At 41.7% G+C, this 24391-nt stretch overlaps 1 protein-coding gene across 1 annotated transcript in view; it reads left to right on the top strand.

Annotated features, from left to right (window-relative positions):
- tiam1a (TIAM Rac1 associated GEF 1a) overlaps positions 1-24391 on the top strand; it is an 80945-nt gene that overhangs the window by 8466 nt on the left and 48088 nt on the right. The window contains exons 2-6 of the mRNA XM_036143058.1: positions 15202-15314; positions 17161-17813; positions 20694-20974; positions 21914-22186; positions 22287-22518. Of these exons, the coding sequence (XP_035998951.1) occupies positions 17168-17813; positions 20694-20974; positions 21914-22186; positions 22287-22518 (1432 nt within the window). The 5' untranslated portion in view covers positions 15202-15314; positions 17161-17167. The remainder of the gene's footprint in view (positions 1-15201; positions 15315-17160; positions 17814-20693; positions 20975-21913; positions 22187-22286; positions 22519-24391) is intronic.

Raw genomic sequence — 24391 nt, forward strand, 5'->3', positions numbered from 1 at the left:
GTATTTTCTAAAACAAATTTTTTACTCATTTTGTGTCAACTCAAACCGTTTTGCCTGAGATACAAGGTGTTTTATAAAACTGACATGGTTGGAATAAATGACTAGCGAGTCTCTAAGTTGCTTGTGTCATTGCTGCAAGATTAATGACTCAAATCTTGGCAGTGGACATCTTAGATTGTGAACTGGCACTGATGAGTCCTTAGCTCATCCGGCAACATATCCGCCGCATTCTCCAAACCAGGAACCATATAATAACATAAACTGAGTGATAGTTGGGTTTGATAGAAGAAAGGAAATATGCCTCGAAAAGAACGGTGTGACCGGAAGGGGAAGCTGGTGTAAAGGACCACAGAGCAAGAGAGTGGAAATGTGTCTATGTGTGAGGTGTTGAGAAAGCTTTAAAGAGAGGAATTAGAGCAGGAAGGCAAAGGGTGTCCTCTGAAGATTGTGCTTATGCTTTGTTTGCGCTGGGGAGAAATTGCACTCGTTGGATTTCCCTTTGCTCTATCTACCTGCGAATCCTTCACACTCCCGACTTTTGGAGTCTTTTCCATCAACCTCTGTGTAATTAAGACAGAGGAGATAGGCAGCTTAGCCTCTGTCTGTCCTTTTCTGCGTTCTACTTACAGAAAGTATGCAGACTTGGCTGGCAATTCAGCGCTCATCACATAGTCACACTTCGCACTCCGGCTTATTGACCTGGAAGTGATGCAGCGGGGCATTACAAGGCAGTCTCAAAAGGCTGCATGTGTGTATGTAAGTGTGTGCAAATATGCCTGTGAATAGGCATGTGCGGATGAAGGCTCACGGGCAAAGCTGCGGGCGTTCTTTTGTTCTCTGGATTTTGTTTCTTTGGGGATAAAAGATACCCCACGTTGAGTGCTGTTTGTGACTTCTGCTAGGCTGCGTGGCTTTGTTATTGTCCTGCAGCGCGGACGCGATCAATGTGAATGTGTTTACACGTGCAGGTTTGCAGTTACGCAGCCTTTGTCTTCCCGGCCTCCTCTCACGTGTCAAATAGTCGTGTGGAGCTTACATACAGGTCACTAATGCCCTGAGAGGGTAGGCTCCATTCACTGCAGCCACTCGGGGTCCAAATAATAACCCCCCCAGCTTGAGTCCACTCGAGAGATCAACTCCCAGGAAATGGACCCATTGACCTAGATCCAACCACTCCTACTAAAGAGACACAACATAAATGACATATATTGACATCCTTGTCTGGAATCTCAATGGGCAGCAATATGAGGACCCTTTTATATTCTCCCAGTGATGCTTTAAATGGGTGTATGTGTCCCTTATAGAACCTCCTGATTTTGTTGGTGCACTATATTTCATGTTCATGTTTTATATGCTGGCAGATTATGTACAGTTTATGTTTTTGGTTTTGTTTTGGCTTCATTTAAATAAAAAATGTGCTCCTTTAATTCGTGCTCCACATAGCCATACAAAACTTTAATCATTCCTGGTCTTTCTGTACTACTTTGCAACAGAACTCTGCTTAAGACTGGCCGACAAATAGTCCAGAGACCGGGTAATAATTAAGATTTAAACACCATTAGGCAGTTATTGTGCCTCACTTGAAAAGCTAAGACCTTGTTGAGTGATAGAGATTCTGCATTAGTGTTTAGTTCTGCAACCCTGTTTAAAATGGTTTCTTTATGATGCTTATCAATGATTCATAAAGTGTTAACAGCTTAATTAACAACAGCGTTCTTAACCATTTACAAGGTCTGTATAAAGGTAATCATACTGCCCAGCAGTGCCAGATTCACAAACAGTTTGCCTTGTTTTGATAAGCGCAAAGCAATTTTGAGATTATGTGCTTTATTGGTCTTTGCGCAGAATATTGTGACGTAATCACTGGGGCGGATAATTGTTTTGTTTTTTTATACTTGAAAACCATCGGTATCCCAGTCTTGGGCGTAGGTCCTCTCTCTTTCTCTGAATTTGTGACACCTTAATGCATGAGAACCTTTCTTTGTTTTTACACTTGTGATGCAAAGATGAAGAAAGAGGAAGAAAGGCGGGTCTGTTCTGTGAAACCATCATGTGGAAAGTGATGCAAATTTGTCCCTGACTGAGACCTGTTTTGTTTGCCACTTTTAACGTTGGCCCAGCTGTTTCCTCTGCTTGTAGTTTCAGCGCTTTTCGTGAGGAAAGCCTAGAACGTCCTGTATCGTCGACTCATCCATTTGTCAGCCTTAAAGCACAGAGAAACAGCTGATGTTTGTCTGTCACATTCTCGCTGAACATGTCTTTCCCCCATTGCTCTCTGCGGGACATTGTCTTGTCTCTCTATATGGGGGGGGGGGGGGTTACTCTGTTTGCTCTTTCTGTTGTTGACTCAGCTGCATGGATGCATGGAGAAAACTTCCCCTCTCCTTATCCCTCTGTTCCCCTCCCCCACTTCCCCTCTGGACCTGCTCTGTGCCCATTCTCGGCTATTGACACGTTTCGCAACCTCACTATCACCTTTTGTCAGGTTCCCTCACCGATGCCTTATTTTGCCGCTGTAACTCTTAATCTTTCATTTTCTCGCCCCCTCCACAAAGCCTCTTGACGACTGGGGGATTTTCACGCCTCAGCGGTAATCCTAATTAAGAAAGTGGCGGTTTATGTATTATTAACTTCCGCCGCACAGCTTTTAAGAGTGCATTCAAAATAAGAATACACTAATACTAGCATATTTCGGTATTATAGTGTTCATGATGATCTTTGATCCACCGTGTTTGGAAAGCCAGACAAAGTTGCTTTTCTTGAAAATACCCATTTGTGTCAGTTGTATGTCCATACCGAATGGACATTGTGTCTGTTTATTAGCTGCATCTGTTTAATTATACTCGTATAATTCAATTCAATTCAATTCAATTTTATTTATATAGCGCCAAATCATGAAACATGTCATCTCAAGGCACTTTACAAAATCAAGTTCAATCAGATTATACAGATTGGGTCAGATTATACAGATTGGTCAAAAATGTCCTATATAAGGAAACCAGTTGATTGCATCAAAGTCCCTACAAGCAACATTCACTCCTGGGGAAGCGTAGAGCTACAGGGAGAGTCGTCTGCATTGTCCATGGCTTTGCTGCAATCCCTCATAATGAGCATGCATGAAGCGACAGTGGGAAGAAAAAACTCCCCATTAACGGGAAGGAAAACCTCCAGCAGAACCAGGCTCAGTATGAACGGTCATCTGCCTCAACCGACTGGGGTTACAGAAGACAGAACAGAGACACAACAAGAGAGACAAAAAAAGCACAGAAGCACACATTGATCCAGGAATCTGTTCTACATTAGATGGTAATAGCGGGTGAGCCGTCTTCTCTGGATGATGTCACAGTTAACAGAACGGTGTATAAAGGTGTCATCAGTTTGGCGTCTTCTATTGTCCCGTGTCTCAGTACTATATGTTTGGGTCTCTGTACACTGTGATCACTGGTTGACAAGGCCGAATCCAATATTCCCATTATCTTTTGCCGCTCCTTAGGGTGAAGTTACCACTATCAGTCCATGAGTGAAAATTTCAGAACACAAACATACAACACAGGCATTACAGGCCTGGTAAGTGCTCCCCTGATAGCCTCGCAGTCGCTCCGTCACCGACAGCAAATGAAGCCTGTTCACATCTGCCCTACTTTGAACTGACATAGCGTCTACCTCTATCAGCCCCTAAGGACCTTTCAGCCCCACTCCACGTTTTTTTTTTTTTTACCTCTCACGTTTCCTTCCACCTCAGCACTCATCATTCATCCATCTACCTGTGGCCCATCACTCGACTCCACCATCAACCCACTGAATTAACAGCCTCTCGTCCCCATTTTAGCACCATCCTTTATTGTTGAGTTGACTCTGTTGCTTCTGTCATCCCATCCCCCCGGTTTCAACCTCTCGCCTCTGTCTACCTTTGGCTCAAACCCTCGCATCCCTCATACTCATCCACTCAGCTGCCCTCTTATTTCACTCCCCCATCAGTTCACACAAACCCACACCAAAGTATTACCTGCCGTTTTGGCTGCATCTATTCTGCATCTGTGTGTGTCTTTGTTGGAGTTCAGGTTGAAGTAAAAATGGAATTATCTCGTGGTTAAATTACATGGATATGGCAAAACAACATAACCGGCTTACTGTTAAGAAAAGGGCTACTTTTTATCCCCAAAGCACTTTTGAAAAGTCATAGCATGGATCATTAACTTTGTGGTGTTGGATCTTCAAACTCCATCGATACCTGTTTGGTGGGATCAAATGGCGACGTTTGTGTAGTTGTTTTAAAACCTAAAAATAAGCTGCATTATATTGGTCAACAGAACAAGTAGCACCACTGTTTTGTTCATTCAAGTGATTCATTAATAATGCATTTGCTCTTTTAATGTCAACTGTTTTTAGATTTTTGTTGAAATTTTTTTTTTTTTTTTAATTATCCGGTGAGAAATAATCTCAGTTAAGCTGTACCCGGTGTTTAATTCTGACACTATGATGACCGGAAGCAAACATAATATGATTTTGAACAAAAAACATCTTTTGTTCAACATGTAAAAATGCTTAACAGGATCACATTGTTTTAATTCAGTACAGCTTCTGTTCCGAATGTCACTGAAATATTACCACATTAGGCTTTTTTAATCAAACTACGGCTGGAATGGCGTTATTTCAAATGTGTACGCTATTTGTTTTGGTTTTGATCAATTCATCCTCATGAAGGCAGATATCTCAGGCACATTTATTCACTGACTTTTTTCCTCTAAAATTAGACTCAAACACATCATGCACAAATGACCATGGTGTTAGAGTCAGCAGTGGCGGCCCAACTTAAAGCAAAGTTTGCAACAGCTTATGGTTTGCCTCTGAGGCCTCAGAAAAAAAATGAATTCAGAGATACTGCCAAAGGTATTAGTTGTATACATGAAGGAAAAGCTTCATAGTTTGAACCACTGGACCAGGAACACATCTAAATGTTGCAGGACTGACATCTAAGACCCGTGCTTTAACTGGTTTCAAATCCATCAGCAAATAACAGCTTTTCTTGATTAAAAAAAAAAAAAAAATCAATAAACGAGAATATGTAAGGCGGGTTAGTGGGTGATGGGCTTAACTAATGGTGGGCCCCAAAATACATAGTGTAGGCCCTTAAACAACCTTAGGCCAACTTTGAATGTTACTTTAGAAGTCAGTGTCAGCTAACAACACTGAATAGCCAACAGGCTGTTTCTTAGAGACCTAAACAAAAATATAGTATAAACTATGACATAGTTGTGGCAGTGAAGCAAGCATGACTTTTGCAGATATGATGGTGTATTTTGAGTGCTTCTGCTCTTTGCAAAGTAACCTTGCAAGTTGATCAAAGAATAGGATATTTCTAAAAGGGATCTTGAAGTTGTATTTTGCTCTAAGCGTTGCAGGATACAACTAACTCTTTGCACCTCGGAATCATGGTGAAGATTATCAGCAAAACAATGCAAGGGTAGTTTAATAATGGTAGTATTTAAATAAATTTGGCTCACATTACTGCATAGTTGATCAGCATGCTTGCTCCTCAGCCAAAAGCATGTGGCACTGCGCACAGGCTCCTTGACGAGTGTTTTAAGGGACTTTTATAATGATGGATGAAGCTTCTCTTGTTCTGCCATTATTCACAAGTCAATGACAGAGCAACAACAGCTAAGAGCAAAATGATCGAGCGACTCTTTGTTCTTGAACTGGGTCTCGGATCTCGTGGGATCCGAACCCCCCCCCCCTGAAATAGTTTGAAGCAGAACTGCGGTGATTTCTGAAACAGGGACTTTTTTTTTAAAGCTGTGGAATACCTCGAGACAGAAACTCGGATCGTCTATGCATTGTTTCACAAAGTTGCAGAGTGATCCATTGTACTCGCAGGATTTGATTTTATTTCTAAACATCCAGCTGCTCCTCTTCGTTCCACAAGCAACGTCTTTCCAAGGCAGCGCTTATGCTGGTGCCGCCTAAATGAAAAGCACACCAACGGCCTCATCCCAACCCTCGTAGATTATTAAACAACTTTCCTTTTCTTGCCGCTCCCATGCCTGCAACGGCAAATCACTTCATGAATATTCAGTTGATTGATGCCGATGGTTCATGAGGCGATTGTCTGCGCAATCACTGCTTCATTAGGAAACGGTCGTTGATTGAGGAGTGGAAGGCGCGGAAGAAGATTTATTAATATTTAAGAACAGCAAATGGTATTTTTTTTTCATCCACCATTCAGCCTGCTGATGGATTCCCAGCGGTGTATTACCACAAAGTAGAACTGCATAAAATGTAGTCGATGCTGACATTCCCCGATCGTGACCTTGACCTCCATGTGTGAAAGATCCTGGTGTTAAAATGTACATATTCGGCACTAAGTTCACGGGGGGTGTTCGCTGCGGCAGCGACCGAGTTAAGCATTAAAAGCTGCGTTCATTCATCGACTCTCTCGAGCGTCGCACTCACTGAAAGGGCTTGTGCAAGGAGCAGCCTTCTTCAAAATATGGTAATCCCAGACTGCGGCAAGCGGCAGGGAAACTCAGCTAGTCTGAGTTAAGAAGCGTACGACGTAAGCTGCTAGGAGAGGCGAAAGAGAGTGTTTAATGAGGTTACTGACACTTGAGGAGCCAACTGGAGTAAAAATGAGTGGCAGTTCAATTCAAATGGTCCTGAGCTGCCACACTGACCCAGAATCTAAAATGTGTTTTGTGTTTTTCACTTTGTAGACGATATGCTGCGCTACCAGTTTTCACTTCTGGCTGTTGCCTTTATTCCTCTAACTCTCTCTTTTTGGCAATACGTGTGTTTTTTGCTTAACAAAACTCTTCTTTAACCAAATCTCTGTTTGGTGAAGGCAAATAAAAGGGCCCAGAGATATAAGACGATCCTTTAATCTCCATCCAATTAACATTGTCGTTTTTTTAATGCTTTGGCTCAAAATCAGAGAGCTCTTTAAGGAAGTGAAGGATCATTCGTCTTTTAGCAGTTTAAACAAATTAATGTTTGATTTTAAGAAGCTGCCGAGACTTGTGCTTGAAGGCACATTGTATAGATGTCTCTGTGTGTGCGCGTGCATTGTGGCTGAGAGTGGGGGGTAGTGACGCGTGCCTTGTCAGATCCCGAAAGGATGAATAAGAAGCTAATCTCCTTCTTCCAGGGAATTCTGTGTCTCCGACGGTTTTCTCTCAGAGGATATGTGGGAGTGAGGTGGAGTATCGCCTCCCGTGTCTACTACGGGATGTTTTCAGAGCCTATCTGATTCCTGCCCGTGCATTAGATAAATGCACTTCCTCTTCTCAAACCTGAACAATGCGCCCACACACCTACATAGGTGTATGCAAAAAAAAAAAAAAAAAAAAAAAAGGCGAGCGCTCGTGGTTTAGTTTCAGATTCTTTTTATTTATCCTTTATTTATTTGGAGCGTCTCTATATTTACACGCCATTCGCGGTATTCTTTATTTGAAACTTGCATGATTCCAGGCGTGTGTGTACAGGTGTGTTTTGGGAAAGAAAAACAAAAAACAAAACATAGAGAAAGTAGATGCTGTGATAAACAAAACTTTTTGCAATATTTCTGAATCTGTCCAATACCCAACTTAGCTGAGTTTACTCCATCTAGAAAAAGTTCTTTAAAAAAGAAATCTGAAGGCAATGCGAGGAAGGAAAAAGGTGAGGACAAAAAGGCTCAAGAAAATAATGACTGCAGTGACTGCGGTGTTAGCGGTGAAGCTTGATGAGGGATGTTCATGGTATTTAAGGTGCAAGGAAATATCCCGGATGCCAAGCATTTATCTTGTCCGGTTACTGCTATGCCTGGACTGATGATGTTTTGGTCGGTCATTATGGGTAAAGCCTGTAGACGCTCCGCTGCAGGTTATTAGTGCGTTCTGAAAGCCATTTACAACCTGGCCAGTACAATACAGGGGACAGCCTTCCCTGTAATCAAACAGAGAGATGGGCAGAGTTATGCAGTCATAAGAGAGATGCAAAAAATAAATACAGAAAGAAATCCTAAAAAAAAAGCAAAAAACCAAAAACAGTTACGTTTCCTGTAACAGGCTCTTTACAGAGGCGCTGACCTGTTATTAGGAGAAAATAAGGTTTAAATTGTTTAGAGACTGAACCGGTGACCCTGACTTCTCCCGCTGCTTTCTTTACAGCACATTGTTGGACTTTGCTGTTTTGTTATGGACTTAGGCAACAACTTAACACTTAAGTTAACCAAACACCAGTTAAACTTCGCAGTAGTTTCCAAGTCAATGTTATCATTGCACACAATGTTATACCTCTTTGCTGCTCTGCCTTTTACAGAATAGCACCGGGAGTCTAACAAGCTAATGTTAATTAGTCGGGCAGGTAGCCAGGCAGCAGTTGGCAGCTTAGCAGACGTGCCAACTTTAGCTTGCCAAGTGTCATTTTAAAACGCCGTTACCTTAGTAATAGTGAGATGTGACGCTTCTCTAGTTTCCACAGCATGAATCTCAAGGTCTGTTGCAACTAAAAACATTTCCAAACGGCAATGTTTATCTTTCTGTTAAGTTTGGGCCGGTTCTCTGGCATCACTGGCAGAATTTTAACAACTGGGAGCAGTGTAAAGGCACATTTGAACGTCTTTGGCTTTTTAAAACCTTGGTACGATGTTTTGGTCGGTCATTATGTGTGTGTTAGACAACCTGTCTGTAAAAAGGAGCGCTACCGCAGGTCATTCATCCCTGCTGCTATCAGATTATACAATGCTGCACTGTAACTGTAACCATAACTGTAATAACTATTAACGACAATAATCTATTTAATTCACTGTGCGATAACCCGTGCTGTAATCCGGAAAGAAGTGACTTCTGCTGCTATCAATAACTGTAACCACAACTGTAATAACTTTGGGCAATAACTAATGTGCAATAATCTATTTAATGCACGGTGCTACAACCTGTTTAATGATCCTGAAAGAGGTGATTTCTGCTGCTATCATCAAGTGAATATATGCCAATATATATATATATATATATATATATATATATATATATATATATATATATATATATATATATATATATATATATATATATATGTGTGTGTTTGTGTGTGTGTGTGTGTGTGTGTGTGTGACCGTGAAAGTACACATGACATCATCTGCCTACTCTGATTTCTTTTGTATTTTTCTTCTTTTTTTTCTCATTTTCTTTTTGATCCACTGTATATAGGAAGGTACACTGTATATAACTGATGCACCTTTTCCTACTTTTGGCACCTTCTCCTGACTATTGACTGACTATTGAGCTGATGCGACAAGTGAATTTCTCCAATGTGAGATCAATAAAGACTATCTTATCTTACAACTTGATAGTGTCTAATTGGAACTAATAAGCTAGCAGCCAACAAAACTATTTTAGATAGCTCATCTTTATTACGACAGCTACATATTTCTTTGCAAAGCTGAGAGTCACGGCGAACTGCTTGTCATTTATGTGGCTGTGTCTTTGGTAAAGGCCCTAAAGAAAACTACTTGTAATGGAATTTGTTGGAGTTATTAAATGGGGATGTGACTGCATTGCAACTGCATACCTGAGCTACATATTTCTTTGCAAAGCTGAGAGTCACGGCGAACTGCTTGTCATTTATGTGGCTGTGTCTTTGGTAAAGGCCCTAAAGAAAACTACTTGTAATGGAATTTGTTGGAGTTATTAAATGGGGATGTGACTGCATTGCAACTGCATACCTGAGCTTTGGCCTCGCTGGTTCCCCAGGAAAAAAACACACAAACAGAACATGTGTGCATGGCCTGTAGTGCTGGTGCTAGCCGACATTTAAAAATGTCATGATCTCTGGACCCCTAAACCGATACCTGGGATTGGGTTGGGACATGGCTAATTTGCATTGATTTTAAGCCAAAGCCATGGTCCTTTATTGTTGTGATACTTTAGAAACAGGCACGCAGAATATGTTGTTGTTGTGTTGTGTAACGATAGAAAAAAAAAAAAAAGAAAAACAGACAGTAGCCACGTCATAGTGCCGTCTGCGCTGAGAGAGGCACATAAAAAAAAATGGAGTAAAACGTGCTTTTTTTCCCCCCCTCCACGTCATTCACGAAGAGTTGTACAGTAGCACATCCAAGACATGTGCAGCTTGAGTCTGAAGAGCAAAGATGTGTGTCATGTCAGGGTGGAGTAGAGAGAGACAGGTGGAGAGATGAAAAGACTGTCGGGGGGGGGGGAGTTTAGGGTGTGTCTGCTTGGTGGCTGTTCTGACAAGCTTTTGGTATTTTTCCAAAGAGCGCGAGTGCATGTGAGATGGATAACCTGCTCAGATTTCTCCCTGGATTCTCCAGGTGTGTGTGTGTGTGTGTGTTGCTTTGCATCCCAGTACAGGCAGCTGCAAAACAATCTGCTTGCCTGGGTGTCTGTGCTCAGGTGCGTGATAGATGGGAGAGTGTTGATGATTCTTTAATGAAACCATCATGTTGTGGCAATAAGAGCCCGACAGCTCCGGCGCAGCAGGGCCTTTTTTTTTTTTTTTTTTTTTTTTTTTTGACACCTCCTGCCTCAGTGCGACGCTCTGCTTCATCTTTGTTGTTCGCTCTCTTTTCAACGCTCGGTTACAGGATCACATTTGCGGAGAAAAGTCAAACATGAACTTAGGAAAAACGGAACGAAGCATGTAGCCGTGTGTTTAAAAAAGTGTTCTCCCAACTCTTCTTTGTCTCCTCAACCGTGTGTCACTTTGTATCGCCCGTTCCTGAGTGAGCACGTCTGCACGGTAATGATGCTGTGGCTGCTGCTGCTGCACGAACCATTGTGCTGATGCGCTGCCTCGATGTGTTAATATACTGCGAGAAACGAGAGGCTGAGAGAAAGGGAGCGAATAATTATCTTTCCCCCTTTTGTCTCGGCTCCTTCAATTAAGCCCGAAGAGAGGCAGACAGAGCACATGTCTACTTATCCACTTAAACCTCAACAACAATAGGACCCCCCCACACACACAGACACAGTCTTGTTATCTCACCATCTTCTCTTGCACCACTTTGTCTACTCACCTCCTCTCCACAATGAAATTCTATTTTCAGTGCTGTACCCCAATATTTTCTCCCTCCCTCATCATCCTCCCTCCTACTGCGATTCGCCTACAGCCTTGTTTCACCTCTACGCTCCATGAGGGTTTAGCAGAAAGATTCCCTCCTCTCCTTGATACACCCCCCCCCCCCCCCCCCCCCCACACACCCACCCTTCACTTCCCGTGCCTTGCTTCAGGGCATAAGGAGAGGAAGAACGAAGAGACTAAACATTTTAGTTTGCACATAGCCAGAGAAAAGAAAACACTTTGATTTCCCCTGTGTGAGGCTAGACAAGGTTTGCTTTTTGTTTCTTTGGCCTGTGTAGGATTTGTTTATTTTCTTAAAAAAAACCCATCCCTTCACTAGACTGAAACCCAAATTTCCCCTTACTAGACTGAGACCCAAATTTATCTATATAGATTTACAATAATGACAAAAAAAAACATTTTCTCCTTCATTAGCTCTAAAACTTAAATCATCCCTCGCCACAAAGTTATTTGTTCATTGCTGGGCTCGCCGCTTTGCACTGTCTATCTTTGCATAAATCATTAGCGTCATGTAATTCGGTTATTTTCAGAAGGTGGGTGGACAGCATGTGGGTCGACTTCATCAGAGCAGATGAAACAGAAGAGAGATGAGAAACAAAGGGCAAAGTGAGAGGAAGAGGAGGCGAAATCTCAGGGTCGAAGTTGAGCTTGTACAAGTACTCCTCTCAGGCTGAGCGAAATGCGCCACAGCGGCTGAGATGGATCAGATAAACGGATGTACAACGCCTTGCCAACTCATCGTCCCCCATTTTGTCATCTCACAACCTCAATGTATTTGATTGAGATTGTAGTTGATCGACACCTGTTAGTGCGAAGTGGAAAGAAAATGTTAGAATAGATTTTCGATTTTATGTTACAAAAACCATCTGGAAGGTGTTTGGGTCAGCAGTCTTTTGTGATATGTCCCTACCAGCTTTCTGCATCTGAAGACTGACATTTCTGCCCATTCCTTTAGGTAAAATAGCCAAAGTTCAACCAGTTCTGATGAACAGCACATGCAAACAACATCTTCACATGTTCTAACTTGGATACGGACTTTGATGCGGCCACATACATTTCTAAACCATTCTAATTTACCTTTGCTTGCATCCTTTGGATTTTTGTTCCGTTGGAAGTAGAACCTCAAGTATTTTGTATCCTCTAACTGGTTTCCTCATGGACTGACCTGTATTTAGCCCCATCCCATCAACTCTGACCAGCTTCCATGTTCCATGCTAAAGAAAAGAGTTGCCAAACTAGGAGTGGAGTAGTCAGGGCGATGTGTTCTGCCACTTATAATGTTTTGCTTGTGGACATAAAATCTACAATTTGGTCTATTCAGGAAAAAATAAATAAAAATAATAATATCTTCCTCATGTATCGCTGTGTACTTTACGTGGCTTGTGGCAAACTTCAAATGTGACTTCTTAGGGCAAGAATGTCCAAAGTCAGTCCTCCAGCTCCGTTGTCCTGTATCTGTTAGATGTGTTCCTGCTGCAACGCAGCTGATTCAGGTGGTTTAGTTAGCTCCTTAGCATAGTGCTGAGTTCTCCAGGAGGATGCCAACTACACATGCATTGGATTTAGTTGTGCCGAAACAGCGAAACATCTAAAACATGTCGGTCACCGTCCTTGACGACTGGCTTTGGACACCACTGTCTTAGACCTTTGTTTTAACAGTCGATTTCTTTTGCAACTCCTTAAAAAAGGCTGCATTTGGGAATTACACAATACTTCTGTCCACAAATTGTTCCACCAGAGCCGTGGATCTCAGCAGCTCCTCCAAAGTTACAACGGACCCCTTGGCCGCTAACACTCTCCTCGTCTCTCGTAAAGTCTGAAAAATTACAGAGTAATGAGCAGAGACTTTAACAGTTAGGAGATACGGAGCATCTTTTCATTTCCCAGTTCTTTCATAAAGTTACTTTCTGATCATCTCTATTGCATCACGCCTTAATTAAAACGCAGATCTACAAAGACTGTTGTTTTTTCTTCAGCAAATTGAACTTTGAATGCCAATTATAAAGTCATACAAATGTAGATTAGAAGAGTAAATTACACTGATGACATCTGATGGCAGGTGGTTGCATTAGATCTTTTTAGGGGTATCCCATTAAAGCGGCAGAATACAAATTCATGTCACACTTGTCATTTTGAAAACATGCACTTAGTTATGCCTAAAGCTTATGAAGACCTCACAATATGAAATACAAAGCACAATCTAATATGTGTTAACACACTATAGCTGCATACATTAGTGGTAAAGTGTGCAGCAGAAATGTCAGACATCATGTGAATGTTGTTGACGTTGTAAAAGATAATTGGTATGTTTTCCAGTGACATGCTCAATGACGACATTCACATTTCTTGTTGTGATGTCTGCTTGTCATTTCCTCAGCAAAAAAAAAAACGAAACAAAACAAAAAAGCAAATCTTATTTAATGTATTTCTGTCACACATAAATGAACAGTGTTGACTGATTAAAAAAACTATAATCCAATAACCTTTGCAATACGGCGCAGTCCATATTTTGCAATGGCAACATGTTACTTGTACCGTCACTGTAGACCTAAAGAGAAAAACTAATGCTTGGTTTTTATTTATTTATCTATAAACATGGAATATCTGCCTGAAGTGACTCATCATCATGTAAAGCTACCATACAGGATCTCAGCTGAGGGCCATCTGCCTTCAAACGGATGGAGATTTATTCATATCTCTGGAACAGAAGATGTTGCTCCATTATCGTTTCTAACTTATTTCCCTTGAGATCAGATAATTTTCTTGCCACCCTGGAGGGAAGCAGGTTATCCACAGAAGGTTCTGAACACCAACACCGTCCGGCTGAGGGATACTATTGTTCAGCTATTTCTCGTTCTTTAGGAGAACTAAATATATTTGTGTTCTTTCTGCTGACCGGCAATATGTCCAGATCAACCTAAACATTGCTGTGCTTGCCCTTACATAACCTCCAATCATCAATGCATGGAGCGGTATGGAAAGTTGAACGCAGAAGCTAAAGGCTGGTATCAGGAGGGGGGAAAAAAGGCATTTGTAGGGATCTATCAGTTTTTTTTAGTGTGTACGGGTGCTCACATTTCTTTGTCTGTAGGGAGACAAAGGGATGTTTTCCCAAAATGGTCATGCCTGTGCATGCCTGTTTGATTTGGGGTGGCCAAAAGTGTGAGGGTAGATCTCAAAGAAATTTGAGCTGTACAGATAAGTCTTTGTTGGTTGCCTTCAAGGTTACGCGTCTTATTTAGACGTTTCCTTTGATTTCACAACTTGCATTTCAGATTTATTTTATTTGCTTCAACATACAGCGGTGTAAAGAAATGTCTGGCCTTTTGCAAATTGCTTCTACTTTTGTCTTTTCGCAACATTTTTCTGACCATTAAAGACATTTTATTGTCAGAGATAAAATACCAACTGCGGTTCTCAAATGACGATTTGATTGCGACGCCCTTGGTGGCAACAACTGCCATCAAGCAGATGTGATCACGGAAAAGGAATCTATTACATCACTATGGAGAAATGTGGGCCACTCCTCTTCGCAGAATGCTTTCAATTCAGCCAACAGACTATATATGGACAAATATATATATATATATATATGCCTGGACTTTGACTAGACCACTACGAAACCAAAAATTTTTATTTTTTTGAGCTAATTAGAGGTGGACTTGCTAGAGTGCTTTCAGTCACTGCCGTACTGTATAACCCCAGTGCAGTTGAGCTTAAAATCATGAACTGATCTTCGGATGTTCTGGTGAGGAGTTTATGGTTCCATGAATTACATGATGTCGTCCAGGTCCTGAAGCAGGAAAGCAACCCAAGACCATTACACTACCAATACCAAGTTGGCTCTTTCATGCTTTATTGTTATTTTTTTAACGCTATTTTGGTTTACGCCTGATGTAACGGGGTGCAGGACATCTAAAAATTACCAATTTCGTCTCATATGTCAGAATATTTTCCCAGTGGCCGACAAACCTTTTCACAACACTGTATTTTGAAGATCCTTCTGTATTGGTTTTAGATGTCTGTTATGTTTAACATATTTTCTCCTCTGTGTCCGGTTGGCATCATTGAGTCACTCTGAAGTTGAAACGCGTCTTTGTCTGTTCTTGTTTCTTTCAGGACAAAGTGTTCCCATAATTGGAGCCTGTGTGAACCATGTTATTGGTGGGACGTCAAATCCCAGTGATGAGGGGAAGAAGGTGATCCTGCTCCTGTAACACTTGTCAATACAGGTATCTGTGAACTTGTCATTTAGAAACTTGCACAAGACATTTTCCAGTTCAAAAAAAGGAAAAGGGTCTTGTCAAAAATTTTTTTGCCTCTCTTCACAGCTGAGAGACTGATGGCGTGGGTTTAACAATGTGTGATTCACAGAGTACAAAGTGATCTGACGGCAGCTGACACGGCAACTCCTTGTGCCTGATAAGCATTAAACATTTGGCTTATAGGGGCACTGACATACTCCTATGATCAACAAAATACACCTAAAGACATGCTTGATTTGTAAAAAAAAAGAAAAGAAAAAAAGAAAATGGAAATAGGCCTAATGTAGAAACCATTGCAGAGTTATGCAGAAAATGTGGCCAAAAAGTAAAAATATTTCTTAAAATATTTTTATTTTCAACATTAATATAAAAAAGACAATAAGGATCTTACATACAATGACAATAGAAATACATTTTAGCTTCAAAAAATGTGCCGGCATGACTTTTCCAGCCATTACGCTCTGTTCATCTCTATCAGTGTTTGATTCTTGTGTGCAGTTTTTACTGTGCGTGCTGTAGTAACCAAATTAACTGTTAGGATCAGATAACTTATGGCCAGAAAAAGCTGCATCGGACTTTCCAGCTCATCCAGGATGAACCTGATCTCTCATCATATTTGAATGGCAGTTAAAGCATGCAAAGCCTGCAAACATCCTCACAGGCTTTACGTTTCTACAGTTATTCAGCAGGTCATCAAATTTTTACTAGTTCTTGGATTCAGGTGCTTACAGATTCAATTCTATACAGAAAACCCTATTAGTATCTTTAGCTCTCACTTAATACATTTCATATTAAATCATACTGCATATTATTCAGCGATGGTATCAAGGCATTGGTTGTTTGTACCTGTAATACTTTATCGATTGGGTTTGTTGTTCTTTTTATATCTCTCTTTGCAGGTGTAGAAGCAGACACAGAGGATGTTATATTGCTCTCTCCCTTTCCTCTTCCCTTTTTCTTTCACCATTTCTTCCTCTCAGCATTTTGTCTCATCTGTTTCTCTTCTTTTTTTCCTCTTTTACCTTTCCGTTTCTGTGTCCATTGAACATGAAGTAGTCCCAGCATAAAATTTACTAAAGCTTTTGGCATATATAAATAAAGCCGAGCACTATGGCGAAAGCAGCGAGGCTCCACTTGTGAAAGTAAAATCTGTTGAAAAACAGTCCAACACAGTGCTATAAATGTTTGCCAGATGTAAAGAGGCACATGCGCAAAATTATTCCCAGCGTCAGTGGCCATGAAATAATCGTTTTATACATATGTTTTTGAAAACCAGATTAAAAAAGGACCAGAAATCTTCTGGCTGACTAGTAAAGAGCTGAACTGGCCTCCTCCTACTCTTTCCTACAAAACTGCTACAGGGGTACACAACCATTAAAAGGGTTACACACTGCAAAAAGGGAACTCAAAGTTAGTAAAATGTTCTTGAAATGTGTGCATTTTTATTTATTATTATTATTATTATTATTATTATTATTATTATTATTTACCTTGATTTCAGCAGGTAAATAAGACTATTTGCCAATGGAATACGATTTTTGCACCTAAAATAAGGACAACTCATCTCCATCATCTTATTTCAAGTGCAGTATATCTAATGATCTTATTTTATGGGTAAAGATACTCATTCCGTTTGGCAAATGGTCTCATTTAGCTGCTCAAATCAAGGAAAAATATACTAATTTCAAGAAAATTCTACTTACCTTTAGTTCCCTTTTTGCAGTGTATATGCGTCTGTTTCTTTTCTAAGCTTTAGTCAGCCTACATCAGGAGGAAAGTCCTGACACTGACTTTTTTTCTTCTTTCACCCTAGATAAATCATGGGGAACGTGGAAAGTCAAAACGGAGACAGCGGTGTGTATGGTAATGGAGCGGTGCACCTTTCCCGCAAACACACATCCCGCTCACTCCGCCTCACCAACAAGAAGCCGGTCACTCGCCGGCCGAGGCACTCTCCGACCATGAAACATGAGCACAGAAACTCGGAGGCCTCCACTCGCTCCTCCAGCACACCGAGCATCCCGCAGTCCTTAGCGGAGAGCGGACTGGAACTTTTCAGCGGCCCAGACGAGGCTGGAGAGTTCGGCATTAACGCTCACTGGACACAACACGTCTCCATGACAATGATGCCAGACTCCTATCAGCAAGAGGACGAGCCCTTGGCCACGCCCACTCCTGAGACATCAGAGGCGGACACTATTGCTCAAGACGGAGGAGAGGATTCAATAGGGGAGGAGGATGTCCCTGGGGAAGAGCGATACCTTCAGAGAATGACCGAAGGACCCAGAGATGGAGGAACCTTTAAAAAAAAGCGTTCAAAGTCAGCAGACATGTGGAGAGAAGACAGCCTGGAGTTCTTCATGTCTGACGTGAGCCAGGAAAATCTGACCAGCACTGAGGATATAATCGACGGAGGAGAGGAAGAGGAGGAGGAGGAGCAGTTCAGGTGTCTCAGAGGGAGTACAGGTAAGGACAAAAAAAAAAAACATATAGGCACACAAGGCTGCTTTGCACATGTAAGTTGTCACTTCTGCAGTCCAGCGTTCAAAAATCATTTGATTCACAATGACAGGGGGAAGGAGGTGAGAAAATCACAGGGACTGACTGAGTGGGAAAAATGATCGGAGAGATCGTGCTGATTGGAGGGCCGTCGCTATCCATCACTTGCAGCGGTTCAGTTAATCACAGGCTTGTTAGTTTAACTGGAGCTCTGCAGGAGCTCCAGCAGTGCAGCGTGACATCAGGCAGAGGCTGTTAACTTAACTGATGAAGGTTTAAAGGGCTCCCATAACTGGTCAGATGGCTCAGCGTAACGTCTAGGCTTTCTGCATTCACACACACACACACACACACACACACACACACACACACACACACACACACACACACACACACACACACACACACACACACACACACACACACACACACACACACACACCGGGGATCTTGTGAATGCATCATTCGCAAGATCCAGGCCCGCAATGAGGAAGTCAAATACTTATTCACGTTTTGTGCAAAAGCAACAAAATCATTCTCTGTGGTTTTTGAGACTTTATGTCATCAACCAACAAAAAACAAAAAGCATAATTATGAGGAGGAGGGAAAATGACACATGATTTTCAGATGAAAAGTAAAAACAATTTTCACGGTGAAGCATGCACTCGAAGGCGCCGAATTGAATCTGTTACCACAAAGTAAAATCAAGAGCCATTGACAAGAGCGAAGTCATCAAATTAGTAAATAGGATACACTTTTGTGTAATTCAAAGATAGTTTAAAGGTTTTAAAATGTACCTTTTTTTTAAAAGTTTAGAGGTTTGATGGAGAACCTTAGTGAACAAACTACAGCATACAGGTCAGGGATGCACAGAGGTCATATTTTCGTTTTCTGCAGAGTTAGGGAACTTGGTTACAGTTGATGGCAAGATGGAGCTAAATACAAGGTAGTCCACAAGAAAACGTATTAATTAGTGGCTGCACGAACTGCACGACTATGGCAAAAGTTCACTTTTGAGTAGGACAAACACTGTTAACATTCAGCAAGGAAAATTGCAGGGAAAAAGGGTTCTTTAAAATATTAACTCAGGGCGGCGAAATACAAGTGTGTGCCACATTTTTAAGATTTTCATCTGGAAATAAAAAGAATTGTGAACTGTATCCCTCCGAGATGTGGGCTCAAGACAGGCGTCTTAGAATAGAGCCAGACTCCAGATACAAATTTACTGACTTCAGACTTGAATTGAGAATATCATAAAAATATTGAACTGCAGTTGGACTTTCACACCATTGACTCGCGACCTCACTTCGACTCGAACTCTTCGACTTGAAAAGACTTGATCTCTTATACCAAAGTGAGAGTGTGTTACAACGAAACTGCAACTGGCGCGAATTGATGGAACCATGCCAGACGCTCTATCCAGCCAGCTGCCTCCTCTGCCTCCTCTGTCCATTTACCAACATTTCTTCCTACTGTTTCTGCAAAAAGCCCTTTTTTTTCCCCTGCATCCTACACTGAGAGCGAAGAAGCCCACAGGGGTTGGAGAGGTGCTCTCTCTCTCTCACTGCAATCAAAGAGGCGTGCGTAATGTTGGAAAAAAACAAAAAAACAACAAAAACAAAACACTGGGCAGCATAACCCAAACGATGGGTAGGCTACTATGCAGCATACCAAGTCAAATGGTATGCTGCATAGTAGCATACCTAGTAGCACAGGTATGCTGCATTTGACACCAAGTCAAATTCCTTGTAAGTGCAAACCTATTTGGCAATAAACTTGATTCTGATTCTGACCTGTTTTGACTTATGTTAAAGCTCTTTCAGCAAGATTTTAAATCCAGACAAAATCAAGTTTCTCACAGTGACCCATAATCGTGATATCGACATCTGTACGGGTTCCCAAGGCTGCCATAAATGTTTGGGAAACCTGTTGGGTGATGGACCCTGTGCTAAATGCTCTAAGATAGAGAGCAGCCATGTCTTCCATAAATGTACATTGGAAGTGTTTATCTTTTAAAAAAATAAAGAACACAAACACTCAAGAAACAAAGCGTAGCAAAAAGATATATGTTTTAATATCTCCGCCACAGAAAAGCTGATCCTTTTCTTTAATATTATGGTTTCATTGTTATATCCCAAAATGAAATGCTTGCAATGCTGCAGTGCTACATTATTATGCAAGAAATGGATTTGGTTTCTTTCTTTTTGTTTTTGTGTTTTTTTCCCATATACCCCATATATTTGTAAGATACAAATTGACAATTTAAAAGGGGGGAAAAACAAAACAATAATCAGATGTCCTCTATAATTTGCAGTGTTGCTTGTACGGTAAGAAACATAGATTTCCAGAAATGCTTTGGTAAAGTATCCCTACATCTTATACAAGAGAGAAAATTCAATATACTTGTACTTGCTTGCACATAGGCTACTACAAGTTGGTAAGAAAATTGAAAAATGTCGATATAATTCCCTTACACTTAACTACAGCTGAAAAGACAGACAACTAAAAGTTAGCATGATGCTAATTTACGTTAAAAGTCCCTGAGGGATGTTAGCCTGTTTTTTTTTCTCAGATTCCTCCAGCTACAGCTCATCTGCACAAAATTGACAGAGCGCCAATAACAGCTCCATTCTGAAAGGAGCTTAAAAAAAAAAGGTGAAACTGGAGAGGTGAAATCTCATTATCTGAAAAGGGTGTGCAAAAAATATAATCAACATGTTTTGTATAGCACATAGACGTGTTCAAAATGTTTAAAAGGAAGCATAATAGGTCACCTTTATACTCAACTTATCCACTTACACACATATACCCACACTGCCCAGGAATAAACACCTGTTTATATCATAGGCTCCACTGAAAGAGCTTCGTCTCTGGACCATCTGTGCGGCAAGGAGAGTCCAGGCCTTCGGGGTCAGAGGAATCGCTACATTAAAAACCACAGAGAGGCCAACTGCAACGGAGAAGGCGAGGATGGGTTAATGTCTCCAAATGAGGAGGACGGCGGCAGCTATGGAGCATTCACCCTCCCCTGTCGACGATCTCATTGTCTTTCTGAGGGGTTGTCAGACCTGGGGATCCCTTCTGCACCCTGTCCTGCCTTCCAGGGACGTCGTGCACATACTACTCAGGTTTGATCCCATTTTTTAACGTTTTTTTTCCAGTCCCCTTCGCTTTCTCTTTTTAGAAATTACTTCAGAAGGACTTTGTGTATCAGTGTTTCCGTCGGAAGTTCAGAGGGTCAGGACCCCGGTCAGTTAAATACTTACCCTACCGGAGACAGCCAGACATTTCCTGCAGTTTTCTGTAATAATTCTGCATGTGTGTGTGTGTGTGTGTGTGTGTTTTGTGTCTGTCTGAATGGATGTTCCAATGCTTTTAGACTTTTTATTCCACATATCCAACCATCCAACACTGACATTTTTAGCGCTTTTTTTTTACAAGATTTCTTTCTTGTCTGACTGCAGCTAAACAAATCAAAGATTCTGAGATGTCATAATATGGGCCTTTGAGTTAAAAATAAGCCAACAGAGAGGGCAGCGCTGAGAATGAACCAGGCGCTCTGTTCAGCTGATTCTCATAACCCACATGCACCCTTGGAGAGCAGATAACCTTAAGTGCTTCTTATAAATTCTCTAACTAGGTGGAGGGGGGTTGTTGGATATAAATAGACCAGAAACATGGCAGAAGAAATAGAAACAGACACACAGGTCTGAGAGATAGAAGAGCCTTGTTTTTAAATGAGAAAAATCTATGGAGATTTCATTTTCAAAATGCAATCTATAGAATTTAAGTCTCAAAAGTCTTTTTATGTGTAGAAGACCTCCAGAGTTCGATGTAATGAAAGGTCTTGCAGTGTTTACAGTATGCACAGAAATGTAACGTCTAAATGTTTGTGCAGGGTTTCAGCCTGTCAGAATGATTTGATACAACATAAATCATATATATATACATTATCAAATTAGTCATTTAGGTCACCAAGAGTGCAATTTCATTCAGTGATTTCGTATTTTGATGGTTTAAATGTACGTTCATCAATAATGGGTTCGCCCTGTGCTTCTGTCGGGCAGGACATCTCGGGCGCTTTGGGGGAAGGAAGCGAGTACGGCGACAGCGGCATCGATGGCGTTGCCACAGAGACGGACGCAGACGGCGAGCTGATCTCCCGGCGGTGCAAAGCCATGTCGGCCTCCTTCTCGCTCTACTCGGCCGCAGAGAGCAGCGTCTTTAATGGGAGTGACAGCGGGAGCAGCAGCGCGGGCGGAGCAGAAGGAAGAGGGGCCGAGGGGAGCAGAGGAGGAGTGTACGAGAATTTCCGGAAGGAGTTCGACAGTCAAGTCTGGGTTAGTTGGTCGTGTGTCTTCCGGTGCTTAACGTGTCTTTTAAATTGTATACGTAAACTCTTTTTTATTCTAATCTCTTTCACTTTCAATTTTCCATCAGACTAATCACGGCAGAGATTGCCCCGAGGAGGCTGGCTCTGCTGTAAGTGACGGGCAGAGCAGCGGCACGCTCAGCAGCGCCTATCCGTCGGACACTGTGATTGGCTGCGCTCAAGGCACAGTCAGGAAAGCTGGGGCTTTAGCTGTGAAGAACTTCCTGGTTCACAAGAAAAATAAGAAGGTGGAGCTTGCAACAAAGCGCAAGTGGAAACAGTACTGGGTGTCTCTGAAAGGTACCGGTCATGTAGCAACCCTTTTAATGCTTGTGTGACAATTTTTGCTTTGTTAAATAAAACTAGAAACGTTCAATTTCTGAAGAAATTGAAGAAGGCCACCCGCCTGGTGGTGCGTATAACCGTCAAAGGCAAAGTTCCTTGCTTGTAGGCTTTTATTGCTTGGGGATTTTAAATCAAATCTTCTGAGTGAAAAGGACTTGTCTTCATCAAAATCAGCCGACAGGAGAAGGTCTGCATCGAAGCAGCATGGAAAATTGGTGTTATTAAAACATGATTAAATACTTCAATGTAGCATGAAAAAATGACATATGTGAATAAAAATGTTAAAGGCATTACAAACTACTAAAGGAAGTACAAACTCTGTGAAGCAGAAGTTGGTGAGACCTTCCTAGAGCTACTTCCGGTTAGCAACATGCTAACCGTTAGCTGCTAGCATGGTTGTGTCGGCTGCGACATGACACCCAAATACCAATTGTGGACACATTGTTGTTACGCTGTGTGCAAAAAGGTGTCACCTAATCCTCCACATCAACCCTAGTAAATCGAAGCGCTTCTACCACTCTAAACAATTGCTTATGGTACTTCCCAAAACAATACTGTGCCGTTTCTTTAGAGGAAAAAGTGACAACATTTACCTTTGCACACAGTTGCGACCTTGCCTGCAAGCTAAATTCTCGCGGTATTTGTGCTCTCACAAACACACAAGAATCGATCTTGTCCTGCTCCCGCCTCAAGCATTCGACAACTGACCCAGCACGGGTCGGGCCATTCACGTTGCAGTATTCTGATTTAAGGCGGGACATACAGCTGTCATGAAGGGCAAGAGCCGATGAGCCCAGAGCCGAACCAAAATAAACACGACAGCGCAAGAGGAAGCACGCGTAGCTGCTGCTGTCAAAACTTTTTTTGTCAGAATCCACGATTGTCACTATCCAAAAAAAGCATAACTTGTTTAGGTTTCTCATGGCGCCTGCTGCTTTTCATTCGATACCGTGACTGGCTAAAACCAACCTGTGGTAGGCGGGCACTGGGTGTCACTTGGTCCAATCAGCTCGTGAAGTTCTGCTGAATGTCCCTCCTTTCCCCCAACGGATTCGATAGGAGCAGACCCAGATTAATAATGTGCAGAACTAAACAGAGAGGTTACAGTTGAGAAGAGTAGAACCTACCGAATCCAAAAGCAGTGGTCATAAATAAGCAATAATTTTGACTGGGTATACCATATGTCATATTATACTGCACAGGACAGAGTTTGACCCTACCGTATCGCATTTCACCATATCATCATGTTTTATTGTCTCACATCAAATTGTAAGAGTGACTCTGCATGAGCAATACATCAACATATTCATAGTTTTTCACTTTACCATGGGCTGTGTTTTAAAGAGCCTCTACAGGTGACAAAGATGGTTGGATTGTTTTGAAAGCTTCGTGTTTTTTCTAAGTATAATCACCATTGCATGCTTTGCTCAGTGATGCAAAAGTAGTTAACCTTATCCCAAAAACAGCTCTGAACAAACTCCCACAGGGCCTATTGTTGCAGTTGTAACACGCACGCAAGTGAGTTCTGCTCTTAAAAGCCCTCCTCCTGTCTTTCTACTTATGGTGAAAAACATTGTTTCATGAAGAAAACCCTGCAGCCATAATGTCACACTCAGAAAAGCATCCTAACATGACCCTGATTCGTTTAATCCTCCGCACTCTCTCTCCTGTTAGAACGTAATCACATCAGACCCAACTCAGCCGCTGCCCTTGTTTGTCGCCCTTACTGTTTTCTCACTCGCAGTGCTCTCTGTGGCTGCGCATTAGCGCTGCTCAGCCTCATCGCAATTTAATTTTATGGCAGGGATCTGTGTCTAATCCAATCTGC

This window comes from Fundulus heteroclitus, chromosome 11, assembly GCF_011125445.2.
Source record: "Fundulus heteroclitus isolate FHET01 chromosome 11, MU-UCD_Fhet_4.1, whole genome shotgun sequence".
NCBI classification, from domain to species: Eukaryota; Metazoa; Chordata; class Actinopteri; order Cyprinodontiformes; family Fundulidae; genus Fundulus; species Fundulus heteroclitus.